We start from the raw sequence: 21,496 nt of genomic DNA, 5'->3' as shown, positions 1-21,496 counted from the left end.
CATACAGCATATTAGACACTTCTGAACATCTCCCATTGGTTGAGTGAAGTTGTTAAGAAGAACAACATCTATACTCTTGATACTGGGGTTTGTGCCTTTATAAATACATAATATGAAAAGTCAGAGGATCACCAAAGTCATCGGGGTTCAGCCTCTGGGGAGCATGAATGTCTCTTTCAAATGTCAGAGTTAACACTTTAGTAGATATTTCACTCAGTGTTGGACCAACGACTGGTGACTAACAATGGCCAGTGTGGCTAAAAAAAATGAAATATTGATGAATTGTGAATTCTGGCTAATAGCGCAGCAGACTGTGCTGGATTGGTTCAGGCTGTGTGTGAACCTGGTTGCATACTTCATGACGACGGAGAAAAGACAACTGAACGGTGACTGAATGACTATACTTTGTTTTAATGAATATAAAAAGACATTTACACAATAGTGATAGTGAACAAGTGAAAACATTGAGTCCACAAACATGACATCCTATTCCAGTGTCCCAACAATCATCTCCTCAATTAAATAATCTCTTGTAAACATATTACATCTGTAGGTTATTCTCTACAAGCCATTATTGTATAGAGACAGACACTGATTTCAAATTAATTGCGTGCTATTAAGAAAGTTAAAATTAAAAAAAAGGGGAAAAAAGTTTTGATTGGCTATAACTGACGAAAATAATGATCATTAGCAGGATCGCCTTATTTTAACATTGGACCTTGTCCAGAATGAAATGGGATAGGAAACCAAAAGATGCTTTCTTTTTTTTTTTTTCTAAGTAAATCAAAATAAGAAATAGAAGTCTGGCACAAAGCAAAACACATGAGGAAGATGTCATCTTCAGGCTGATGGTTCCTGCAGCTGGACTCCCTACAGACTACAGCACAGTTATAGCCAGAGGAAACAATCAGTGATGTCACAGCACAAGTTCAATCACGACTTGTCCTTGATTAATGATAAGCGCTGCTACTAATGGTGTTCGATTGTGCTCTTACAACATCACGAGTACTGTTATCAACTACGGCTGATGGTCTCAACCCTCAGGCTGAAGACGCGTCACTACCTGGACCTGCGGTCTTTTCTGTTTTTGTCTAGGCTTTTGTCCATGGTCTTTTCATTGTCGCCTCTGCATTTGGGGCAGTACCACTTGCCCTTGGGCTTGTAGGTCAGTCCCACGCAGGAGAAGTGGAACCACTCGATGGGGCACTGGTCGTTGTCGCAGCCGATCATCTCGCCGTACGATACCTGCTCGCAGAGGCAGTAGGTGGGCTCGTTGGGGTCGATGGCGAAGTCGACCGGCGAGGCGTCCCGCTCCTGTTTGGCCTTGCGCTTTTTCTTCTTCGCGGACTTGGACTTCTTCTCTCGGGGCGGAGGGATGGACAGCTCCTCCACTGGGTCGTCCACCAGGGAGCCGTTGGCCGACGGGTGGCTGGAGTCGCGGCTCTCGCTGTTGCGCTGGCGTCGCGGGCGACGGGCCGAGGTGCGTTCGGGCGCCGGGGAGTCTTGGACGCTGGCGCGGCGCTCCGCCGTGGGCCGCTCGGCCTCGCTGGGCTCCTGGAGGCAGAGGGAGTGCGAGTCCATCTGGCGGGAGCGGTTCTCCACCAGCTCCGTCATCTGGGTGACCACGTGGATCTTCTCGTCGCCCAGCTCCTGGCTGACGATGAGCGCCCTCTGCAGCTGGATCTGCAGGCGTTTTCTCTGAGCTGCATCCTGCTCACATTTGTACTTCTCAAACACTTCATCCACCTCCTTCAGCACCTCTGCAAAGTAGGATGCAAAGACATGGAGTTTTACTAACTAATGACACAGGAGATAAATCACAATTCGAAAAAACATTTATAGTTTTAGGGAGTTTATGACCTTTTCAAGTCCAGTATGCAGCTGACTTTTCAAATGGGCATTGAGGAAGACTATCCAGAGGGGGACAGTAACGCAACGCTATCGATGCCAACCGCTTTAAACCTCAGAGGAGGAGGGCTGAGCCGCAGTGAGTTCCTGCCCACAGGAAGTGACGTCAGGAAGCTGTGGCGAGGGGTTGCCTAGAGGAGCAGCTATCCGGTTCTGCGACTCTCACTCGACGGAGCAGAGTGGAGGTGCAGATGCTGTACCAACACTCGGAAGATGCTGAATCTCGCTTCAAAAAATGTCAAAATGCAATGCGTCCTCAATGCTATCCGTATATGTCGTTATCTGTCGACGGTTGTCGTGGAACCAATATGGTAACGAAGGCTAGCTGTTAGCCGCTGCTAACCCTGCGTCAACATAAAGCATCAATGAGGATTGTTTTGTTTTTTTTCCCGTTTAAAAAACACGGCGGTGTATGTTGACCACGGTTATCGGGCAATGATTCACACCTCAATGAACACCGTTTATCATCGTCTACACGTCCTTGCTCTACGGTCTGGGCTTAGGCATACAGTATGCACACCAAGCAGCGTTTTGTTCAAATAAATGCCCGAGTTTAGTCGTTGTTTTCCCCGGTATTCGCACAATAATCCTCCGCGGAAACACCGCGGTGGGCGGCAGTGTGTACCTGTTTAAAAAAAAAAAGTTGAGGTTTTATTATCTTTCGGTGCTTGTTATGGGATTATATTGATGCCGAATGTGCTACTGAACACGAAGTACTCAGTACCGATCTCGTATCGGGTCATAACGCCGGTGTACTTTTGCTGAGAGAAAGAAATAAGGAATATCAGAATTTTCTCATTGAGTTTGGTGTCACACACCAAACGATACGGAGCGTATCCGGGCTATGCTAACTGACGGTTGGCTGACTTGCTCATTGAACGGTTGTCTCGCTTATATGATTATCCACATTACAGTTAGTCACATCTCTGTGTATCGGAGTAACGTTAGATATTTAAACAAGGGGTGCTCGGTTTTTGCAAAATGGGAACACAAGGCTCGCGCCTGCTCCACCATTTCAGCACACCCTGCTAGACTGCAGTTAATGTTCGCTAATTGTACACACGTAGTGGTAATGAATGACAGAAACACGTAAACACAATACCTTGATACTTTGCATCAATTTCTCGAAGCAGAGAAACATTTCTTTGTATGTCCAAAGGCAGGGACTCCACACATTCCAGATAATCCTCCACATAGTTGACCAGTTGTTGCGACTTGTCGGCATTTGGGTAGTGGTGGCCTAACATCGTCTTTACGATGCATAGAGGCACGAAACGAATATGGAGGAAATGGGGAAATATATACTGTTAAAATCAAATGCTTGGCGACTTTGCAGCTTGTAGGGCAGTCCCAGGCAGCAGTTCACTTCAAACAAAACTCAGGCCACTGCGCATGCGGGAGTATTTTCCTTTTATGGTATTATACAATTTCCTCTTATTTGTCGTCATCGAAGGCGGGCCCAATTGGGTTTGCGGCATCGGGATTGGCCGAGAGCGCCCTCATTATCATAACAGTTTTCCCGGGAAATTAAACCAAGGGAGAAATTGAAAACACAGAGCTGCCGTAGTTTAGACGGAGACCTAATATAATTTTAGCTTATGCGTTTGTTTCATATTAGGGCAGAACAGCAGCATAAGTGTTTTTTATGTATTTATTTTTTATCATGATTGTTTCGAGCTTGTCAGAACTCAACATAAACCTGTTTTACTGTGATGTGTTCACATTCAGTTACTTTGACTTAGATATTTGACTTCTCTCCTGAATTTTTGGTGGTGTTGCAGCCATTTCTTTTCCTATATTTTTTACACAAATTTGGCCTTAAACTAAACATATTGGAACAATAAATGATCTGTATGTCTTAAAATAGTATTCTGACGATTCATTATTTAATTTCCAAAACAAAGAGTGATTTAAGAGACACATTTAAATAAAGAAAAATTGAAGCGGCTGAGGCTGAGATAGTGAGTTTTATTCCCCAGCATGAGTTAAGCTCCAAACACTCTGGAGGTTATAAACGCAGTAGCCTGAATGGATCTGTTATGTTTTTTTTTTTTTAATTGAACAACATTTTTTCTAACTGACATCCATTCACACTAGCATGCCAGGGTAGCAACCAACAGCTCTACACTCGGTCACAAGATTGAGGTGACAACACGTCTGACTATGACAATACGCCTGCAAATGTGAGACCAGCTCATTAAGCAATGTCACTGTGAACCACCTGCTAGTGTGTGTGTGTGTGTCTGTGTGTGTGTGTGTGTGTGTGTGTGTGTGTGTGTGTGTGTGTGTGTGTGTGTGTGTGTGTGTGTGTGACTTGTTTCCTCTTTCTGTGTCACATGATGTCAGGAAATGTCGTTCTGTCTACTGCAGATGCTCACAGCAACATTAATAAATCTATACAAACAATACTTATTACTACTTCCACTACTGTAACTTTTACTATTGTTACATTGCTGATCTTTCTACCACTGCAATAATTACAACCACTAGTATACTACTACTGCAGTATAACTTATAGTGTCACTCCTACTAGAAACGGTGCTGCTACTTTTACACCACTCCTACTCCGATAACAAATACTACTACCTGAACTAAAGTATTTTACTACTATTGCTATAACTACTATGACCACTGCTGCTAATACTACTGTAACTACTACTGCTATTGCTATTCTGCCACCTTTACCACTCCTCATATACTCAGTGGTGGAGAGTAACTAAGCACATGTATCTGCACTTTAGTACAATTTTAAACTACTTGTATTTACTTGAGTATTTCCATTTTATGCCAATTCATTTTTTTTACTCCACTACATTTTGGGGGCAAATATTGTACTCCCCTATGTATATTTGACATTTTTAGTGATTAGTTGCCTTACAGATTTAAATGAATATGTAATATAAATCAACAAATACATTATGATGTATTACTGTATAGGTTAAACTACCCAGCATAGTACATGCTAATACTTGTGTGCATTTTGAATGCAGGACTTTTACTTGTAACAGAGTATTTTTACACCGTAGTATTGCTACTCAACTACTAAAAGAGCTAAATACTTTCTCCACCACTGCATATACTACTTCTACTATTAGTACAATAACTACCCGTATTACTACTCCTACTGTATAATTACCACTTGAAACTACAACAACTATCACGACTATGACAGTTATACAGTTACGGCTCTCGGCCTATAGCTACTGGTGTACTTGTTGTTCTTGCAACAATACATGTCGTCCTAAATGACACGGTAAAGAAATCACATGAACGAAGTCACGGAGCAGGTTTGGTGAGCTCGTGCGGTCATTCCAGTTTGACGCAGTTTAGGTTTCGTTTCGTTCTGGTGGAAAATAACACGTGACCTCTCGCTCCTCTTTTAGGCAGCGACTTCCCTCCCTGCTGTCGCGTAACTTTCGTTTCCTGAGTAGCCAATTGTTATTAGTTCGCAAGTTTAAAAGAGCCCTTAGCGCTTCAGTCAACACTATCGCTTCCGGTTAGTGCTTTCAAAATAAAAATACTATCGCGCGCCGCAGTGCCTCTTAAAAATACATGACTAAACGCTCATAACTGCAGCGCAGAATGTGGTAATGATTTGGTTATTGGTTATTGTCATAAACCACCTCTGTTTGTCTCATACTCATGTAACACCACTAACTGGTTGAAGTTCCCTCGTGACCGAGGAGATATCTTGAAAACAAAAAGCCGGGTCTAAATTAAAAAAGGCATCATGTTAAATATGAACATATTCTGAAAAATATATTGTAATTCATACATTTGTCAATTAGTTAATTATTGTCAAATCTGTTGTGGATCCCTGAATTTGCACTTTAATTAAAACATTAAGACTTTAAACCTCCTTAATCCACTCAGAAAACCACTTCATATATTACTATAAAATATTTCACACTATCAACATACATCAAATTCCTAAATTTTACATTTACTTTTTAAAACATCTTATTTACAGATATTATTTATTGATATAATTTGAAGAACACTGCCATACATAAAAAGGACACAGCTTTTTATTTAAATATTTAAGTATTCAAGTTGAAGTGTTTTAAGTATTTAAGTATTTAGTATTTAGAATTCAAAAAGTTTCAAGAATACTGTCTTTTTCAGACTATTTGGCTGGCTTCCCTCTCGATCACCGACTGTACCTAATAAAATGTTTTTCTCTGACGCTTAAGGATACTTTTACTTTTTACATCAGCCTGTTCCGGTGACGTCGTGTTCCTGTTAGCTTGACGCGGCTGTTTATTTATCTGTGGAGACGCAGCGCTGTTGTCGCACATTGAGCTCAGGTCAGAATAAGTGCAGAAGTGAACGCGGTACCGTCAGCCAGTCACCACCTGTCACCATGATGAAGAGGGCTGTTGTGTTCACTCTTATAGTCTGCGGGGCTCTCTCAGGTAGGACTCCTCTGACTCTGGCACACTAAGTGCAAACACATGCGGAAGATTTATTATAGAAGTTTATCCAAGGTGTTGCTGTACGAAACCCGTTTTTCTGAGTACAAATGTTGTGTAATGAAATTGATTTGCTGCGCGTCATCAAAACTTTGTCGTTCAAAATAATTATATGCAACTTTTATGTCGGAGTATTGCCTTCATCGGGTTATCAAATAGTCTGTAGTCTGTAGAGATGGGCCGTGCGATGCGTTTATGACTGTGACTTCCTGGATTGTTTAGGGAACACAAGTTTCCGCAGTCTTCGATGGTGTTTCAGCTCTGAGTCACATGTCTGCTGGCAGAAGCGCGCTGTGTTTTTACAGGACAGGATGAATCTGCAACTTGTGTTGAAGCCCAAACTCATTATTAGCATTACATTTAACATGTATCTATTGGGCTTGAGCTAAATAGGATTCCTAAGTGCACTTAAGTCAAATCAATTACTCAGAAATACATAAATCATATGGTCTAGAATTATGTTTTTAGAGATATTTATGCTTTGTGTTTACTTTGGTGGTTGTTACTTACTGCTGATCCCTGACTGGAGGGCGTAGTTGGTATTTGCTGTTCATGGCGGCTATGAATCTATCTGGCTCAAGCTGAGCATGACCAGTAATATTACACTTTTTTAAAAGCCAACCATGCGTGTTCTATCTGAACCCTCAAATGGAACACTTCAATAAACACTGCCTGAACTTGCAGATAAGCTGTGCATCACAGACTGTCATAAATGCGGAGTGCGGACTGGTGTCCTTAAATGTGGCGATACCAGTTGACGTTATCAAGCGTGTGGCAGATGTCTGCTGATTTGACTGTTTGTTTAAAAGGAGTTAGTTGCTCACAGTTCAAAGATCAGCAGTTATAGTCAACAAACGTTAAAGCGGCACAGTTCAGTATTTTTCATAATAACGATGGGTTAAATAACTGTGTAATGTGAAAGGGTTCACTTGTAGTAACAAATCTTCAGATAATTATCATCGAATTGAAGATCCCCTCTGTTTTGTTTTTTTAGCCTGTTATAGCTCATTGTTTGGGTTTTACAGCCTGAATATTAGCATATCATCAGATACATTTCCAGTTTCAGTGGGTTTAATTAACCTGCTGTAAACTAGCAGGAAGACAAAGTTAGCGACTAGCTGGTGAAGAACACCTAGCAGCTAAAGAGACAAGTATTTTTCTCAGACGTTGATGGAGACCAAACCAAGGCTAAAAGGAGAACATTGGACATGCATGTATCAGGTGGCACTAAACCAAATGAATGATAATGTTGCTCTAAACCTGCTAGGTTTGCTAACTGGTTAGCCATAACAACTTTTTTTTAAAGTCGACGATATGGTAGATGTTGTGTTTTCAGCTTGTTCTTGGTATATGTATGAACCTTTAAATTCATTTGTTTCTCCCTCTCTGTCTTTCTGGCTGAAGCGCTGTCATTGGCTGAAGAGGAAAAGAATTCTAGTCCTTCTGCAACCGTGATCCCTGCGGAGGAGTTTAGCTACGATCCCCCCAATTCTACCACCAAGCCTACCCCCCCACCTACCACCAATTCTACCACCAAGCCTACCCCCCCACCTACCACCAATTCTACCACCAAGCCTACCCCCCCACCTACCACCAATTCTACCACCAAGCCTACCCCCCCATCTACCACCAATTCTACCACCAAGCCTACCACCAAACCTACCACCAAGCCTACCACCAAACCTACCACCAAGCCTACCACCACGACTACCACCAATTCTACCACCAAGCCTACCACCAAACCTACCACCAAGCCTACCACCAAACCTACCACCAAGCCTACCACCAAACCTACCACCAAGCCTACCACCACGACTACCACCAATTCTACCACCAAGCCTACCACCAAACCTACCACCAAGCCTACCACCAAGCCTACCACCACACCTACCACCACCAAGCCTACAACCCCACCCCCTCCCAAACCCACTCCCCCCACCGATTTGAAAACGGGAAAGTACAACGTGACGACAGACAAAAATGTGATTTGCCTGGTGGCTCAGATGGCACTACGGATCCGACTGGAAACACCAAAGGTACATTTCCTCAGTCACTATAGCCCCAGCAACGTTGGTTAAAAGACCTACCTAAATGTTTGGGCTGGTTCTTATCTTGACACTAAGGTGTTTATTAAAAAATGTGTCAACATAGAAGTTTCTGCACGAGCCTCTGACTCAGCTTTCCGCAATGCAATTGTCATTATCCTGTTTTCAGGAATTGAAAAAGATGTTTGCGTGGCATGTTTTAATTTCGTCATTGTGGCTCTTTTGATTGACGGTGGTCGATGTTACATTTGTGTCAAATGACAATTGCTAATTCTACATGACAAAGTAATATTGTTGGTAGTACGGTGTGGAACTTTCTGATACAAAGCGGCCATCCAATTGTCTGATTTTTCTCTCTCTTTATCTTTCAGGCCAAAGGAAACTTCACTGTTCAGCCAAATATGACGACAGCGGAAGGAGGTTGTCAGGGAACAACGGCCAACCTTACCCTTGTCTTCAAAGAGGGCCACATCACCTTCATGTTCAACAAGGTACTTTCAATGTCCTAGTTTTGTCACAAGTATTGAAGTATTATGTTGAGAGCTGCAGATAGGGGAGGTCAGTACCTTATCTTTGATCTGCTTACGCTGATTTAGCATTTTATTAAAATCTTGAGCAATTAAATACTGTGACATTAACACAATTAACCAATTCAGTATATTGACGAATAACACATTGTTTGACTAGTAACTTCATAGGAACTGGAATCAGAGAAGATTTGATACAAAAAAAGGGAAGTTTAGCTGACAAGCCTGTTCTGGGAGCATGTGACAGGGAGTGCCTCACTCCACAGCGCTTGTGTGATTCATTTAGTGAAGAACATGTTCATCAAACACCCATCACAGTCGCTCCGAGTTCAAGGTGGCATCTTCTAACATCTAGTTCTGTCCGAGCAACAACCCAAAACCCAGAGATGTGCACTTTACCCTGATATAAAACAGCTGTTTTGCTTGAAAAATGATTGAAATATCAAAATGTTTGCTGCTACATTTTCTGCCGATCCATCGATCTGCTCTGATGTGCCCCCTGAGTTTGAACCCTTTCAAAACCTTTATCAAAACTCTATAGGTTTAGCTGTTAACAATGTCAAGTAATACAAGTTAGGAACAACTTTAAAAGTAATTTATTCGCTAGCATTCAGAGAACTAGAGGTTTAACTAGTAGTGTAATACCTCGTCCTAAGTCTGCTTTGGCTTGAACTTATGGGTAATGGTGCTTATTAAAGGGCACTAGAACAGATTTTTAATTATTAAAATAATGTACCTTCCTTATCCAGATATGTAAGTGATTGGATACAATGTGTCCTATTTTCTTTCCTCAGAGCGCTGATAATTTTGTCTACGTTGATGCTCTGTCTTTCAACCTCTACTACCCCTTAACCACAGGAGGTAAGTTTGGAATTACTCCAGTCTCTAGATATGACGTGCTGCCATTATATTGATTCAACTTTAGACTAATTGGGTCACTGCAAGTGGGGGTTGTGCCACACATATTCAAATATTAACAAAGACGAGAACAACTTCCTTGTTTGTGTGTCTGTTCAATAAGATAATCTGTGGAATTACTGTTGCGCATGTGATGCTGGTAACAACCAACCTACTTCCAATGCAATGCAGTGTAACAGGTTTGGTTCCATATCGGATCATCTGCGCTTGTTGTTCTGGGAATCGTTATTGGGCTCTGAAAGCACCTGGACATTGCTATGTTTTGTTCTTGCAGGCACAACCCGGTACGCTGCCAGCAACAATTCAATACACCTCTTCAGCGCAAAGGTCGGACACTCCTACTCCTGCAAGAAGGAAGCACTCGACCTGGGGAACGGACTGTACCTTGACGTCGATCAGGACCAGATGCAGGCCTTCAATCTGACCAAGGGCAGCGGGTTTGGCACTTGTAAGTGTGTTTGTGAAGACAAATGAGCATGGGAGCATCATGGCTCAACTAGAGCTTCTTATCAATATATTAAGCTGCTCCTGAGACGATGCTCTGCAATAGGGCAATATAAAAATACTCCAATAAAGTAGAAGCGAAATGTATTTGAACTGTCGTTACACGGAATGGCTCCTTTCATAAAGTAGCTGTACTGTGCAGTTTAAATTAAAGCAAGAGGTCTTCTTGTTACAAACTGAGCATTTATGTTTTCTATGTAAAAGCTAAATCTGCAAAGTACATAGTAAGTACAGCTCTAAGGTCAAGCTAGTGGAGTTCAAAGTACAATACTTTCAAGAAGACAATAGATGTAGTGGAGGAGAAGTAAAGAGTTGCCTGAAACAGAAATACTTAAGTAAAGTACTTGTGCCTTTTAAAATGTACTGTTGTAAAGGTATTTAGTTACTTCCACCAGTCCATAATCACAGTTAAATCACTTGAGTGTAAGTTGGGTAAGACAGTTACAGTTACTGCTTGTCAGTGGACTAACTCACCCAGTGGCTTTGATCAGCAGCCGTCTGCAGGCCGGGCCTAACTGCACCACCATGGTGACATGTCGTGATGACACGTTTGACAGCTGTACATGATTTGTGCACCATTGCTCGCAGCGTGTAACAACTACAACAGATATTGTTTGTGTTTGTGCACACAAGTGAATAGGCTTCTACTCTGTGGCTGACAATATTCAAATCAAATCATTTAAAAATGCATTAATGTGAAGGTTGTCATTTTCATTGGGTGGGCATGGTGGATGACAAAATTCCAATTTTTATTTAAAATTGTATGTTTAAAAATGACATAATGGAAATAATGTTTAAGCACAACACTACTAACATGATAATGGCATTGTATGTGAAATACACGTGTCATTTTTACTTTCAAGTTGTTAGACAATGTGCAACCTAAACTTAAAAATGAAGAATGATTTTGTAGTAATTATCCATTTTTGAACACCGACATGAAAATTGCATTAAATTTAGTCATATATTTTGACTTTGTCACGCTCCAGTCACACACAATTGGACACTGCGATCTCATTAAATATGTTTTATGTTATTGTCAGTCATAGACTGCAGTAAAGAAAGCTCTGCTCAGTAAAACGCCACCTTTCAAATGGAGCTAATGATTAATGACTTCATTGATTTAATGACATTTGCACTTCTTAATAATCACATTTAACAAATAATATGTTAATTACTGAAGATACAAGTATTTAGAATTTTTTATTTGCGTAATGATATTAGATGCAGGCAATTTACTGTTGCATAGGGTTTTGTAAATATGGGTTTTATTGTTGTCTGACGTGTGTGTGTGTGTGTGTGTGTGTGTGTGTGTGTGTGTGTGTGTGTGTGTGTGTGTGTGTGTGTGTGTGTGTGTGTGTTTTCCAGCTGATCCCTGTGTTGCTGACCGGTCTGACTACCGCGTTGCCATTGCGGTTGGAGTGACGTTGCTGGTGCTCATCGTCATCGTGGTGGTGGCCTACCTGCTGGGCCGCAGGAAGAGGACCAATGGCTACCAGTCTCTGTGAGGGAGGCCGGGCAGCCTTCGATCTAAATTCACAATTCAGAGGTCAACTATTAAAATCCAAAGTCTGTGAGGCTGGGATCTTTGTCTCGGGGGCTAAAGGGCCCTTCCACTAAAACCTAACGTGCCATTTTTTGTTCTTTTATGCCTTGGGTTACCTAATTTGCTGGTATTAACAATGCGCTGACTGGAGGTCTCAAGTATGGAGGCTGGAGTGTGCCACTGGAATAATTGTAGACCTTGAAAGTGATGATTATAATCATGCTATTATGAATGAATTAATCCAATTCATGAATTCAAAGTAAAATAAATAAATAAATTGATCACAACTCAAAATGTTAAAGCAGGCACACTGCTTAAACATCTTTGGATTACATTATAGCACTAAAATGAATCCGTTGATTCAAGTTTAGAATATAAAACTAAATGAAAACTAAATGTTGAAGCAGGACACAAATGAATGGTGTGATGAATTGTGTAGGCAGACATTTCAGCAACAATTTCATTTATTTTTTAAAACTCAATTATGAATCCATTATTTAAAGAGAGAACAATCAATAAATGTAATAAATACATTTAAAGTATCTTTTGTATTGTATTTTTCCAGTGGCACGCTCCATGCATGTGAGGTTTTCCAATATAAGACAACATTTTTTAGATTTAACATGCGTATGGCCAATCTTTATATGTGAGCATTTCCATGCCAGCGAATTACACAAAGTTCCAAATGAAATCTCATCAGGCTGACAACCCTCTGAAATGGCTTTTCTATATTGGGACGCTGAAAACGATGATGCTAATAATTACATTCTTTATAGACTGACATGTTTCTAAATCCTAACTACTAAAGTAAAACCTGACCAAACAGAATCAGTACAGGTTATTTTCCCATAGACAGACAGTTTATTAGTGTGTAGTACTGTGATTATGATGCAATTTTATATTCAACTTCTGACACAAGACTTGCATTCCTTGTATCAGTCTATCCCAACATTATAGAAGTAAGACAGATTTGATCTAAATTATGTTCAGCTTGTCTAAGGAAATACACGATAAAGTAAAGTTAGCTTTTCTTCACTGTTTTAAGATGACGTGGAAATGTTTTGTTATTCCTTTGTTTTTGAAGAATCAAATATTGTGTCCTCTGTCTTCTAGGGATTTTATTTTTGAAAAGAAGGGAAGTTATCATATCCATAATGTTTCAGCTGATTGTACTAAGTGTGTCTACACTATTGAATATCACAAAGGGAAAATGACAGGGATGGTAGTCAGGGATTATTAAACCTAGTCAACAATATTTGCACTGATGCTGTTCCAGCTTGATTGCCTTCGTCTCTGTCATACAACGCGCAGCTGTGGGTCAGTAGTGAGTAAGTTTGACATTTTGGGAAATACGCATATTAACTATTCTAGCTGTTGTTTGTCTTAATGCTAAGCTAAGCTAACAGTCTCCCGGCTCTAGCTTCACATTTCACTGACAGATATCAGGGTGTTATAGAGCTTCTAACGCTCAACACCAAAAGCAAATAAGTGTATTTCCCATAGTGTCAAACTGGTCCTTCAAATATGCACCTAAGTGGACGTAACAAAAAAAGCACGCTGTTAAGAAAACCGATGACCGCCCGATGTCCATTTAGTGGCTGCTCTGGAGCTTCTGATCATGACACATGATCTGTATGTTGCACAGATGAGGCACATTTGTGATATTTGGCGATACAAATCAAATTGAATTGAAATTAAAAAAAAATTCTTCATCAGCCCATCTTATCACTTATGTTGGCTTAAAAGCCAACATCTCAAAGGCAAACCAAATCTACGTGTATGTCAGATACCACTGTGAGAAAGATGTTGTCCATCAGGTGACGCTAGCGATCAGAAGCGAGGGACCTCTCTGTATGTACAGTTATCCTTACTTCCTGTGCCAATAAAGACATATATTTCTAAGTGTGTGTGTTTGATGGAGCCGATCCCAGCTGACATTGGGCGAAGGCAGGGTTTACACTGGAAAGATTGCCAGACTATCGCAGGTCATATGCAAATATATGTGTTTAATATATAGAATTATATATTTGTATGGGCCCAAAATCACAAATTTGCCTCAGAGGGCTTTACATAAATACATATATATATATATATATATATATATATATATATATATAAATTGTTTGCATAACTTGCTAACGTATAAAACAGGATTCCTGTTTAGAACAATGTTGTTTTCACAAATGAAAATAAAGTAAAACTAAACTAAAATAGTCCTGGTAAGACTTTTTTTTTTTTTACTTGGCAAAACTTGATTGGCAGATTTTTTGCAGAAATGGAACTGAAGTTGAATTCCACCCCTCAGCCAGTAATGGTCCCAGGTTGGCGAACACTACCGCGACTACGCTTGAGGTGACGTAGATCGGTGTGCGACGAGACCAGAGAAAGAAAGTTTGGCCAAATCCCAATGTCCTCCCTAAACCCTAAGCCCTAAACCCTCACGGACTTCGCGGGAGCGCGCCTCAAAGTCCGTGAGTCCGTAAGGGGGGACATTGGGATTTGGCCATAGTTGGTAAATGTGTGGATTACGAGAAGAGAGCAGAATTTTGCGGTTGAGCAACAACTGTACCGTGAATGCAGACATCATGGGTGATAGTTCAGATGGCGAGAGTGATCATATGCCATGGCAAGAAGCTACCAGAAAGAGGAGAAAGAGGAGCGACAGATCAGACCGCTCCGGAATTGATTTTGGCGAGGAGAGTAAAAAAAGTGAAGGCTAATAGGTCAAGTGTGAGGAAGGAGGATGACACAACTGAATGGAAAGTTGTGATTGCGTTTAAGATGGAAGGGGGCCATTATCACCCAAAACTGACAAAGGCAATAGAGAAGGAAATAGGAAAGATCAAGTTTGCCAAGTTTTTAAGCAACAGGCGTTTTGGAAAGTCTCTATGTAAATCTGGAGAAGAATTTGTAGTTCAATCAATTGAAATAAACAGAGTCGTGATGAGAATCAAAGTTGTTATGTTGTTTATTTGCTTGCAAGCGGAAGATTGTACAACAGAGCACGTATCACAGCAGTCTGTTGAGAAAGCCTTCAACGAAACACAATATTCAACATCCTTTGTACAGTTGTGATCTCTTTGAGGGAGTCACACCCTCTAGGGCTCATCTCGCTGTGTTCTGCTGAGTTCCCTCAGCTTCGGTACACAAGGTAACAACAAATATCACGAGCATAGCTGATACGTAAGTTTCGGGTTTAGTGATGGAAATATCTCTGCTAATGGTGAGACTTCAAAGACTGGGAATAAATGTGCAAATTTTGCTGCCATTCCTGCTCATGTAGGAGTGGAGGGCAATGAGAGAGCAGATAGGACTGCAAAGAGAGAGCACTACAACTAGAAGAAGAGCAGAAATTGAATGTTCCTTTTGGGAAGGGGGAAGCCAAATCATTAATAAGAGAGGGAGAACGGGATTTATGGCAGAAGAAGTGGGACAACAAAGGAAGACATTATTATAACATTCAGAAATCCATAAATGTGAAGCCATACAAAGGGAAGTATAGAAGAGAGGAGGTCATATTATCGAGGCTAAGATGCGGACGTACAGGACTTAACTCAACGTTGAGATTTCTTAAAGAAACGGGATTAGACCTTATGATTTAGTTGTTAGCAGCTGTTGTTTAGGTTTATTTTTTCTTTATATATATATATATATATATATATATATATATTACTTAATTATGTAATTATATATAAAAATAATTATTATTACCATTTAGAACAGCGATGAAACGTTTACCCTAAACTGCACACTCCGGTACAGTAGGTGGCGGTATTCACCTATTCAAGTCGGTTGCGATCCGCCAATCAAATGTAAAGAAGAAGTACTGATCCCAGTTTGAAACAGCTGTTTCTGAGAGAAGACGTGCAGTAGGAGTCATGTTGCCGTGACAGACAGACGCGGGGCGGGACCTATAAGGTTACACGAGGAACACCCAAATCACTTATTGCAAAACATCCGACCAGCAGCCTCGGAGCGCTACACAACTTTTAAAAAAGGGGAAGTAATCGCAGATATCGTGACCATGGCAGGTAAAAACACGCTTTATTAATGCATTAAGTCACAGTTTTTAAGTCGAAAGTGAGGAAAGAAGCACATGGAGATCTATGTAGTTTGTGCACAGTGATGAAATCCAGATGTTGTTTTCAGCTTGAGATACTGAAGCTGATTTCCGCCGCACAAGCGTCTGCAACGCAATGCAGACGCTTGTGCGTCTCATACGTGTGAGTGTATATATAAGACGTGAAAGTAAGAGCGGAGGTGGCTGTTGCAGATGTAGCAGCAGTTGTGGAGGAAGGCATCGGGTCGGCTCAGAACCCTCTGGTTCTGGTCGGCTTCCAGAGAAACGTCCGCAGGAAGGAGAAGTACCTGGAGGCTGAACCCAAAGCTCTGGGGGTACAGTGTGTGTCTCTGTAAAACCATACATGCCATGACCTCTGTGACCTCAATATAAAGTATCCTCTCCGCTGTCCCCAGATCACTCAGATTAGCCTGAGTGTGTTTCAGATCACCTGTGTGGCTGTGTTCCTGTCCAACGGCCTGAGTGATAAGTGGACTGACATACCTTTCTTTATTTCATCTCTGCTGGTAAGCACGTGGTTCACTCAGATATTATACCTAAAGTCAACAGTAGATGATGGCAATGTTATCAAATGATTTAGTCAGATATTTAAAGGGGCAGTCCAGTGATTCAGTATTGTACTTCCATAAAGTCGGGGGGGACTTGTTAGAGACTCGTAACGGATTGATCAAATCAGAAGCTGACTTTTAATCCCTAGTATGGATCAAATTAAAAAACAACAACCTGCATCCTGCAATTCCCATAATGCAACCAGTGGCACAGTTTCTTAAGCTCTGAATGGAAAACGTTTGGTTTGCGTCATGTGTGTTCTCTTCACAGCTGATAATATCTGGGAGTTTGGCCATAGCAGCACGGAACCTCCATCTGCCAACGGTGAGTGACCCGACAGAGGAGACACCAACGTGATCGCCAATCCTATATAAGCAATGTACAGTATGAAAACAAGTACCGAGTACGGATCCAGGCCCACTGCCTTCAGGAACTACCAGAACATATCTCATCCTCACTCCCAACTCGCCAAATCCTCGCCAGTGGCCCTACGCCTCAAACTACGACGCATTAGGTGCCAATCTAGCGTCGCTTTTGGACGCATCATGTCCTGCGTGTCAGTTTTCACTCATTACATGCATTGTGTCTTTTCAAGATACACTTTCAATGTAGGTTTATTTAGTTTTTAGGTTTGCTTTTGCAACAAAACTACTCGGTTAGGTTTGCTTGTAATAATCTAACTGGCGTGAGTTAAGTGCATAAGTTGTTTAACAAAACTACTGTAAAGTTAGTCAACGTTGACTTGGTTTCACACTGGACATTAACAGAGGTCTCCTGGGTGAACATCCTGTGTTTGTTTCACCCATCCAACCCAGCAGGCTTTCTTGCTCTTGATACTACATCAGTTGCTCTGAGCATCGAACGATGACGTGGTTAACAGTGGAGCTAGTTGAAAGCCCGGTGTGTCTCATACAGATGCTAAGGGGGGCCTCAATGCATCGGTATCGGACGCCTAAAGGCACTGACCAAGCTGCGGCATTTGACAAGTCCGGAGTGAGAACGGGTTGATCAAAATGTCTTGTCATGAGAAATTAAGACTATTCTGTACTATTGGACTTCCTCTGCCACAAAAAAAAGTCAGTCACTTCCTCTGGGAGAAGTCAGATGAGTCACTGGGTAAGGGTGAATTGTTACACAAGGCCACCGGCCCCGGCAGACTTGTCCATATGTGTCCAGATTCAGCCGTGTTGCTCCTTTTAACTGGAAGTGAAAGAGAGCGCCATTTAGTGAAGAGACAGTGGAGAGAAGCAATGACTCAAAACACCGCTGATGAGAGTGAAGCCAGTTCATCAGGCTGTGACACTTCATAATAGTGAATTTACCTAGTTCAATGGGTAAATTGATTGAATGATTTGCTTTTGCAATTTTTTAATTTCAGGATTTAAACATCAAGTCCTTTGTCTCGTATGTCATCCAGTCTGTAAATGTCTTGTGACACATGTCTTATGAGTCCCCTGTTTTTCAGCTGAGGGCCTGTTTAGGGATGCAGATTGTGGCCTGCGGCGCCTCCGTCTTCAACTTCATCATTTCTCTGGTTAAAATGGATATCATGCACTATGGCTGCTGGAGTTATTACTATGACGCCAACTCCACTCATCTAGAAGAAATCTGCCATAAACTGGAGGTGAGCTATCACCGTTTGCTCGTTTTAACAACAATTATTTCATGTTTCAGAGTTGGATTACACTATCATTTAAAATCTGAAAGCAGTTGAAGTGTGTGTCGAAGATTATGAGATGAAAGCACTTAAAGTGTGAGTTATAGGTTACAAGATTAAAGCAATTGAATAGTAACAGATGGAGACAGTTAAAGTGTCACTTGACATGAGAAAGCAGATGAAGTGTCAGTTAAAGCCGATAGAATCACTTCAAATATTAGTTAAAGTGTTTCTTGAAAATGTATAATTTTTGTCCAAGTTCAGCTGCCACTTTGAGCAACCTTATAATGCTACACCTCACATCTGTTCATGCTTTTCCTTATTTTTCTCTTGTCTTTCTTTATATTGTCCAAGCATAATTTCTGCAATTTGTGTCCTTATTACAGAGCACCAATTCCCATTTCTTTGCTGAGGTTGTGGTCATCCAGGCTGCGCTGTTCGCCATCTCCGTCACTCTGGCCGCCTACTGCTGCAAGGTGGTCAACTGCTGCTCGCCAGCTCCCAAAATGGTGAGTAAACGCTGACCATAGCTGTAGCAGTACAGCTGCAAAGATGTTCTAGTTGTGTCACAAATCTTGTATCCACATCTGGTTCTTTCATGGCACTCCTCTAGATAACGGTTTACTACGAATGCCTAAATATATACACAATGTTTGTGTTTAGGATCCACATTTAGTTCCGTTACAGTAACTGTTAATCAACCATTACGTGGGTTAATTTCTTCCTTTTCTTGTTTTCTGTCCCTCTCAGCCGGTGATCACTGTGCATGTGCCACCTGCCCAACAGTGAGGAGACAAAGCGGACAAGTGTATGAAACAGTTTTCCAGCTACTTACAAATGCTACACAAATTTAAAGCTGCTCTAATCAATATCTTTGTACTAACAATGTGAAAATGTAATGTGAAACAGGTTGTTGTAGTTGCAAACCTACAGGAGCATTTAGCAGTGAAAGAGACCAAACCAGAGCTAAAAGAGACTTACATCCAGCAGATGGACAAGTACACGACTGAAAGCTAATGCTGCTCTGAGTATTTTCTGTCATAATATTCATAGCTACTTTATAAGGTGTTTATGTGTCAACTTTGTGTTACATTTTTTTGATTTTACGTGTCTTTGAAAAGTTTATTTAGAAAAATAGAAAAAAAACCTTTGTCTTTCTGTGGAGGGAACCAGAGCGATGCTAACTGTTGGCCATGTTGGCCCACAAAAACACGTCATTCATGCACCACAGAGGCAACAAATGAACTTAACGCTTACAGCATAAATAAAATCACAAATTGATAAACATTAATGCTTTTCTGAAAATGTTTTTGTTCAGATTGTTGATTACTTTATGATGATCACTACCTATACTGATGTTTCCTTTGTGATATCAACTAACATTTATTGAAAATAAAAGCTATATTAAAAGTTTCTCTGTTTTTTATATTTTTCTTTTGAAAGAAAACGTTTGTGATGCCAACATGCTGGACTGTGATTGTCACAGGTTAAACCTTACAGGGACACACCCTCTTTCATATATTGGTCCACTGGCACCGTCTCCATTTACGTGCACTGTGTCTCAGAGGGAGGTTGGAGATGTCCACCAGGTATCGGGTCTGAAGACACATTAAGGACACCAAAGTCACGTCCTCTATATTGTCTCTGGGAACATTGGGGTTTTACGCTCTGAAGGGGAGCTTATCTACTGCAATGACACTATACTACTAACGATGTGATATTTTCAAGAATACATATTGAGTGTGTTCAGGTAAATTGTACATTAAATGGTACACTGGCAGTGTGGAGAGGGCTTTGAAACAGCACACAGTGATTTCACATTTACATTGATAAATGAAATGAGAAAATATCTAGAATATTCACAGGCCTATTTTGGTGGCTAGTCAATCCCAGTCCTGTCTGGTTTAAGGTAGGTGGGATTGACCTCAGTCATTTCTACGATTCTGGATACATTTTAATTCAGCCCTGAAATGAATATTTCCAGTGGATGTGGTTGGCAGTCCATATTGAATGAGTTGCTACACACTTGCTTCCAGGTTCTCTCCCTATGACTTATTTGGCATCTATGTCGAAGCAGTCATAAAAAGTCATAATATAATATGTCGAAACAGTCATAAAAAGTCATAGTATAGTACGTCATAAAAAGTCATAATATAATATGTCGAAAAAGTTATAAAAAGTCAAAGTATAGTATGTCGGCTGGCAGAAACGGGGGAATGGAGACTGTAGAGTGGAGGCTGTCTCTTTGGAAGCTCTGGTGGTGCAGAGTTCCCTGTTGTTCCTGTAGTAGAGAGAGAGAGAGAGGGGGGGGGGGGGTTGGGGCGAGGGATGTGAAAACAGTCGAAGAGGAAGTGAACATTCGTTGTGCATAAATACTTTGTGCAGAGGAAATGAGCTGTGTTCTGGCCATGGTCCCTATTCCTGAACTAAGTTAATAAAACTCAGTTTCACTAACAAGGACCACGGCAGTTTCGAGAGGTTTATTGCGTGATGGAATGATTGTTAGATTTAGGAAGCGGAAGGGGTCGAGGGATGCAGGGTAGAGGGATGAAGCAGTGGCAATTTTAGCCTGAAATTTCTGGTGGGGCAATTTTGTATGACGTCATGTCATCGTCACAAAAATAGAGGTAGCTGATTATTATAAGCAGTAGGCCAGTAAGATATGCTATGGGCTGCATTTTGAGTGCCAGCAGGAAGCAGAAATCCTATTTCAAATACATTTCACATGCTTCAGCACTCAGTGCGACACAAAGATGTTGCCTATAATATAGCATTAAGGTAAAATGATTGCAACAACGTAAAAAGATTAGACAGACACATAGCTCAAATAACTTGCATAATTTATTAAGCTTGTGGCACATGTGTGGCATACAATATGAAGCGAAAGGCACAAGTGAAACAAATAACAGCAACAAAACAACAAAACAAAACTTTGTAAAAAGACGAGTCCTTGCAGATTGCATTGATACATCCATCAGCTCCAAAAAAAAAAAAAAGGTTTGACTCACCAATGCAGATCACTTAAATAGGAAGTTGGCGTGGCGGTTCTTTGCTTGAGCAAACCTCTCGATGACTTAGCTGTTAAAATCCAACAGTCCATGAACGAACAGATTTGCAATGGAAAGCATGGAGAGGGCGTTCAGCCTCTGCTGTCCCATCGTGTTTCTTGTGAATATCTTAATCCTTTTCAACGTTGAAAAGTTCCTCTCAGACTCCGCCGACGTCATGGGGGTTGTGATGATGATGCTGAGCAGAGTGCAGGTTTCAGACAAGGCCTCTTGCAGGTTGT

The 21,496-nt window shown here is 41.1% G+C and overlaps 3 protein-coding genes across 3 annotated transcripts; 2 read left to right on the top strand and 1 right to left on the bottom strand.

Moving 5' to 3' along the window:
* Positions 1 to 391: 391 nt before the first annotated feature.
* On the bottom strand, positions 392 to 3,279 carry ing2 (inhibitor of growth family, member 2). The gene is made up of 2 exons (XM_068712987.1): positions 3,011 to 3,279; positions 392 to 1,760 (listed from the first exon to the last, which is right to left on the bottom strand). Exons 1-2 carry the CDS (start codon positions 3,153 to 3,155, stop codon positions 1,060 to 1,062), a joined length of 846 nt encoding a protein of 281 aa, XP_068569088.1. The 5' UTR covers positions 3,156 to 3,279; the 3' UTR covers positions 392 to 1,059.
* A 2,919-nt stretch (positions 3,280 to 6,198) lies between these two features.
* Positions 6,199 to 13,822, top strand: cd68 (CD68 molecule). Its single transcript, XM_068713691.1, has 6 exons — positions 6,199 to 6,323; positions 7,785 to 8,416; positions 8,797 to 8,916; positions 9,747 to 9,813; positions 10,145 to 10,318; positions 11,743 to 13,822. The coding sequence occupies exons 1-6, from the start codon at positions 6,272 to 6,274 to the stop codon at positions 11,880 to 11,882; spliced, it is 1,185 nt and encodes a 394-aa protein (XP_068569792.1). The 5' UTR covers positions 6,199 to 6,271; the 3' UTR covers positions 11,883 to 13,822.
* A 1,952-nt stretch (positions 13,823 to 15,774) lies between these two features.
* On the top strand, positions 15,775 to 19,620 carry LOC137874760 (membrane-spanning 4-domains subfamily A member 4A-like). The gene is made up of 7 exons (XM_068713690.1): positions 15,775 to 15,951; positions 16,194 to 16,315; positions 16,397 to 16,507; positions 16,821 to 16,874; positions 18,016 to 18,174; positions 18,594 to 18,716; positions 18,958 to 19,620. Exons 1-7 carry the CDS (start codon positions 15,945 to 15,947, stop codon positions 18,994 to 18,996), a joined length of 615 nt encoding a protein of 204 aa, XP_068569791.1. The 5' UTR covers positions 15,775 to 15,944; the 3' UTR covers positions 18,997 to 19,620.
* The last annotated feature ends 1,876 nt before the right edge of the window (positions 19,621 to 21,496 follow it).

Source organism: Cebidichthys violaceus, unplaced genomic scaffold (assembly GCF_023349555.1).
Source record: "Cebidichthys violaceus isolate CVI_PGR_0920_01 unplaced genomic scaffold, fCebVio1.0.p SCAF_19, whole genome shotgun sequence".
Classification (NCBI taxonomy): domain Eukaryota; kingdom Metazoa; phylum Chordata; class Actinopteri; order Perciformes; family Stichaeidae; genus Cebidichthys; species Cebidichthys violaceus.
Note: the sequence above shows the minus strand (reverse complement) of the source record. Positions and strands in the feature narration are given on the sequence as shown.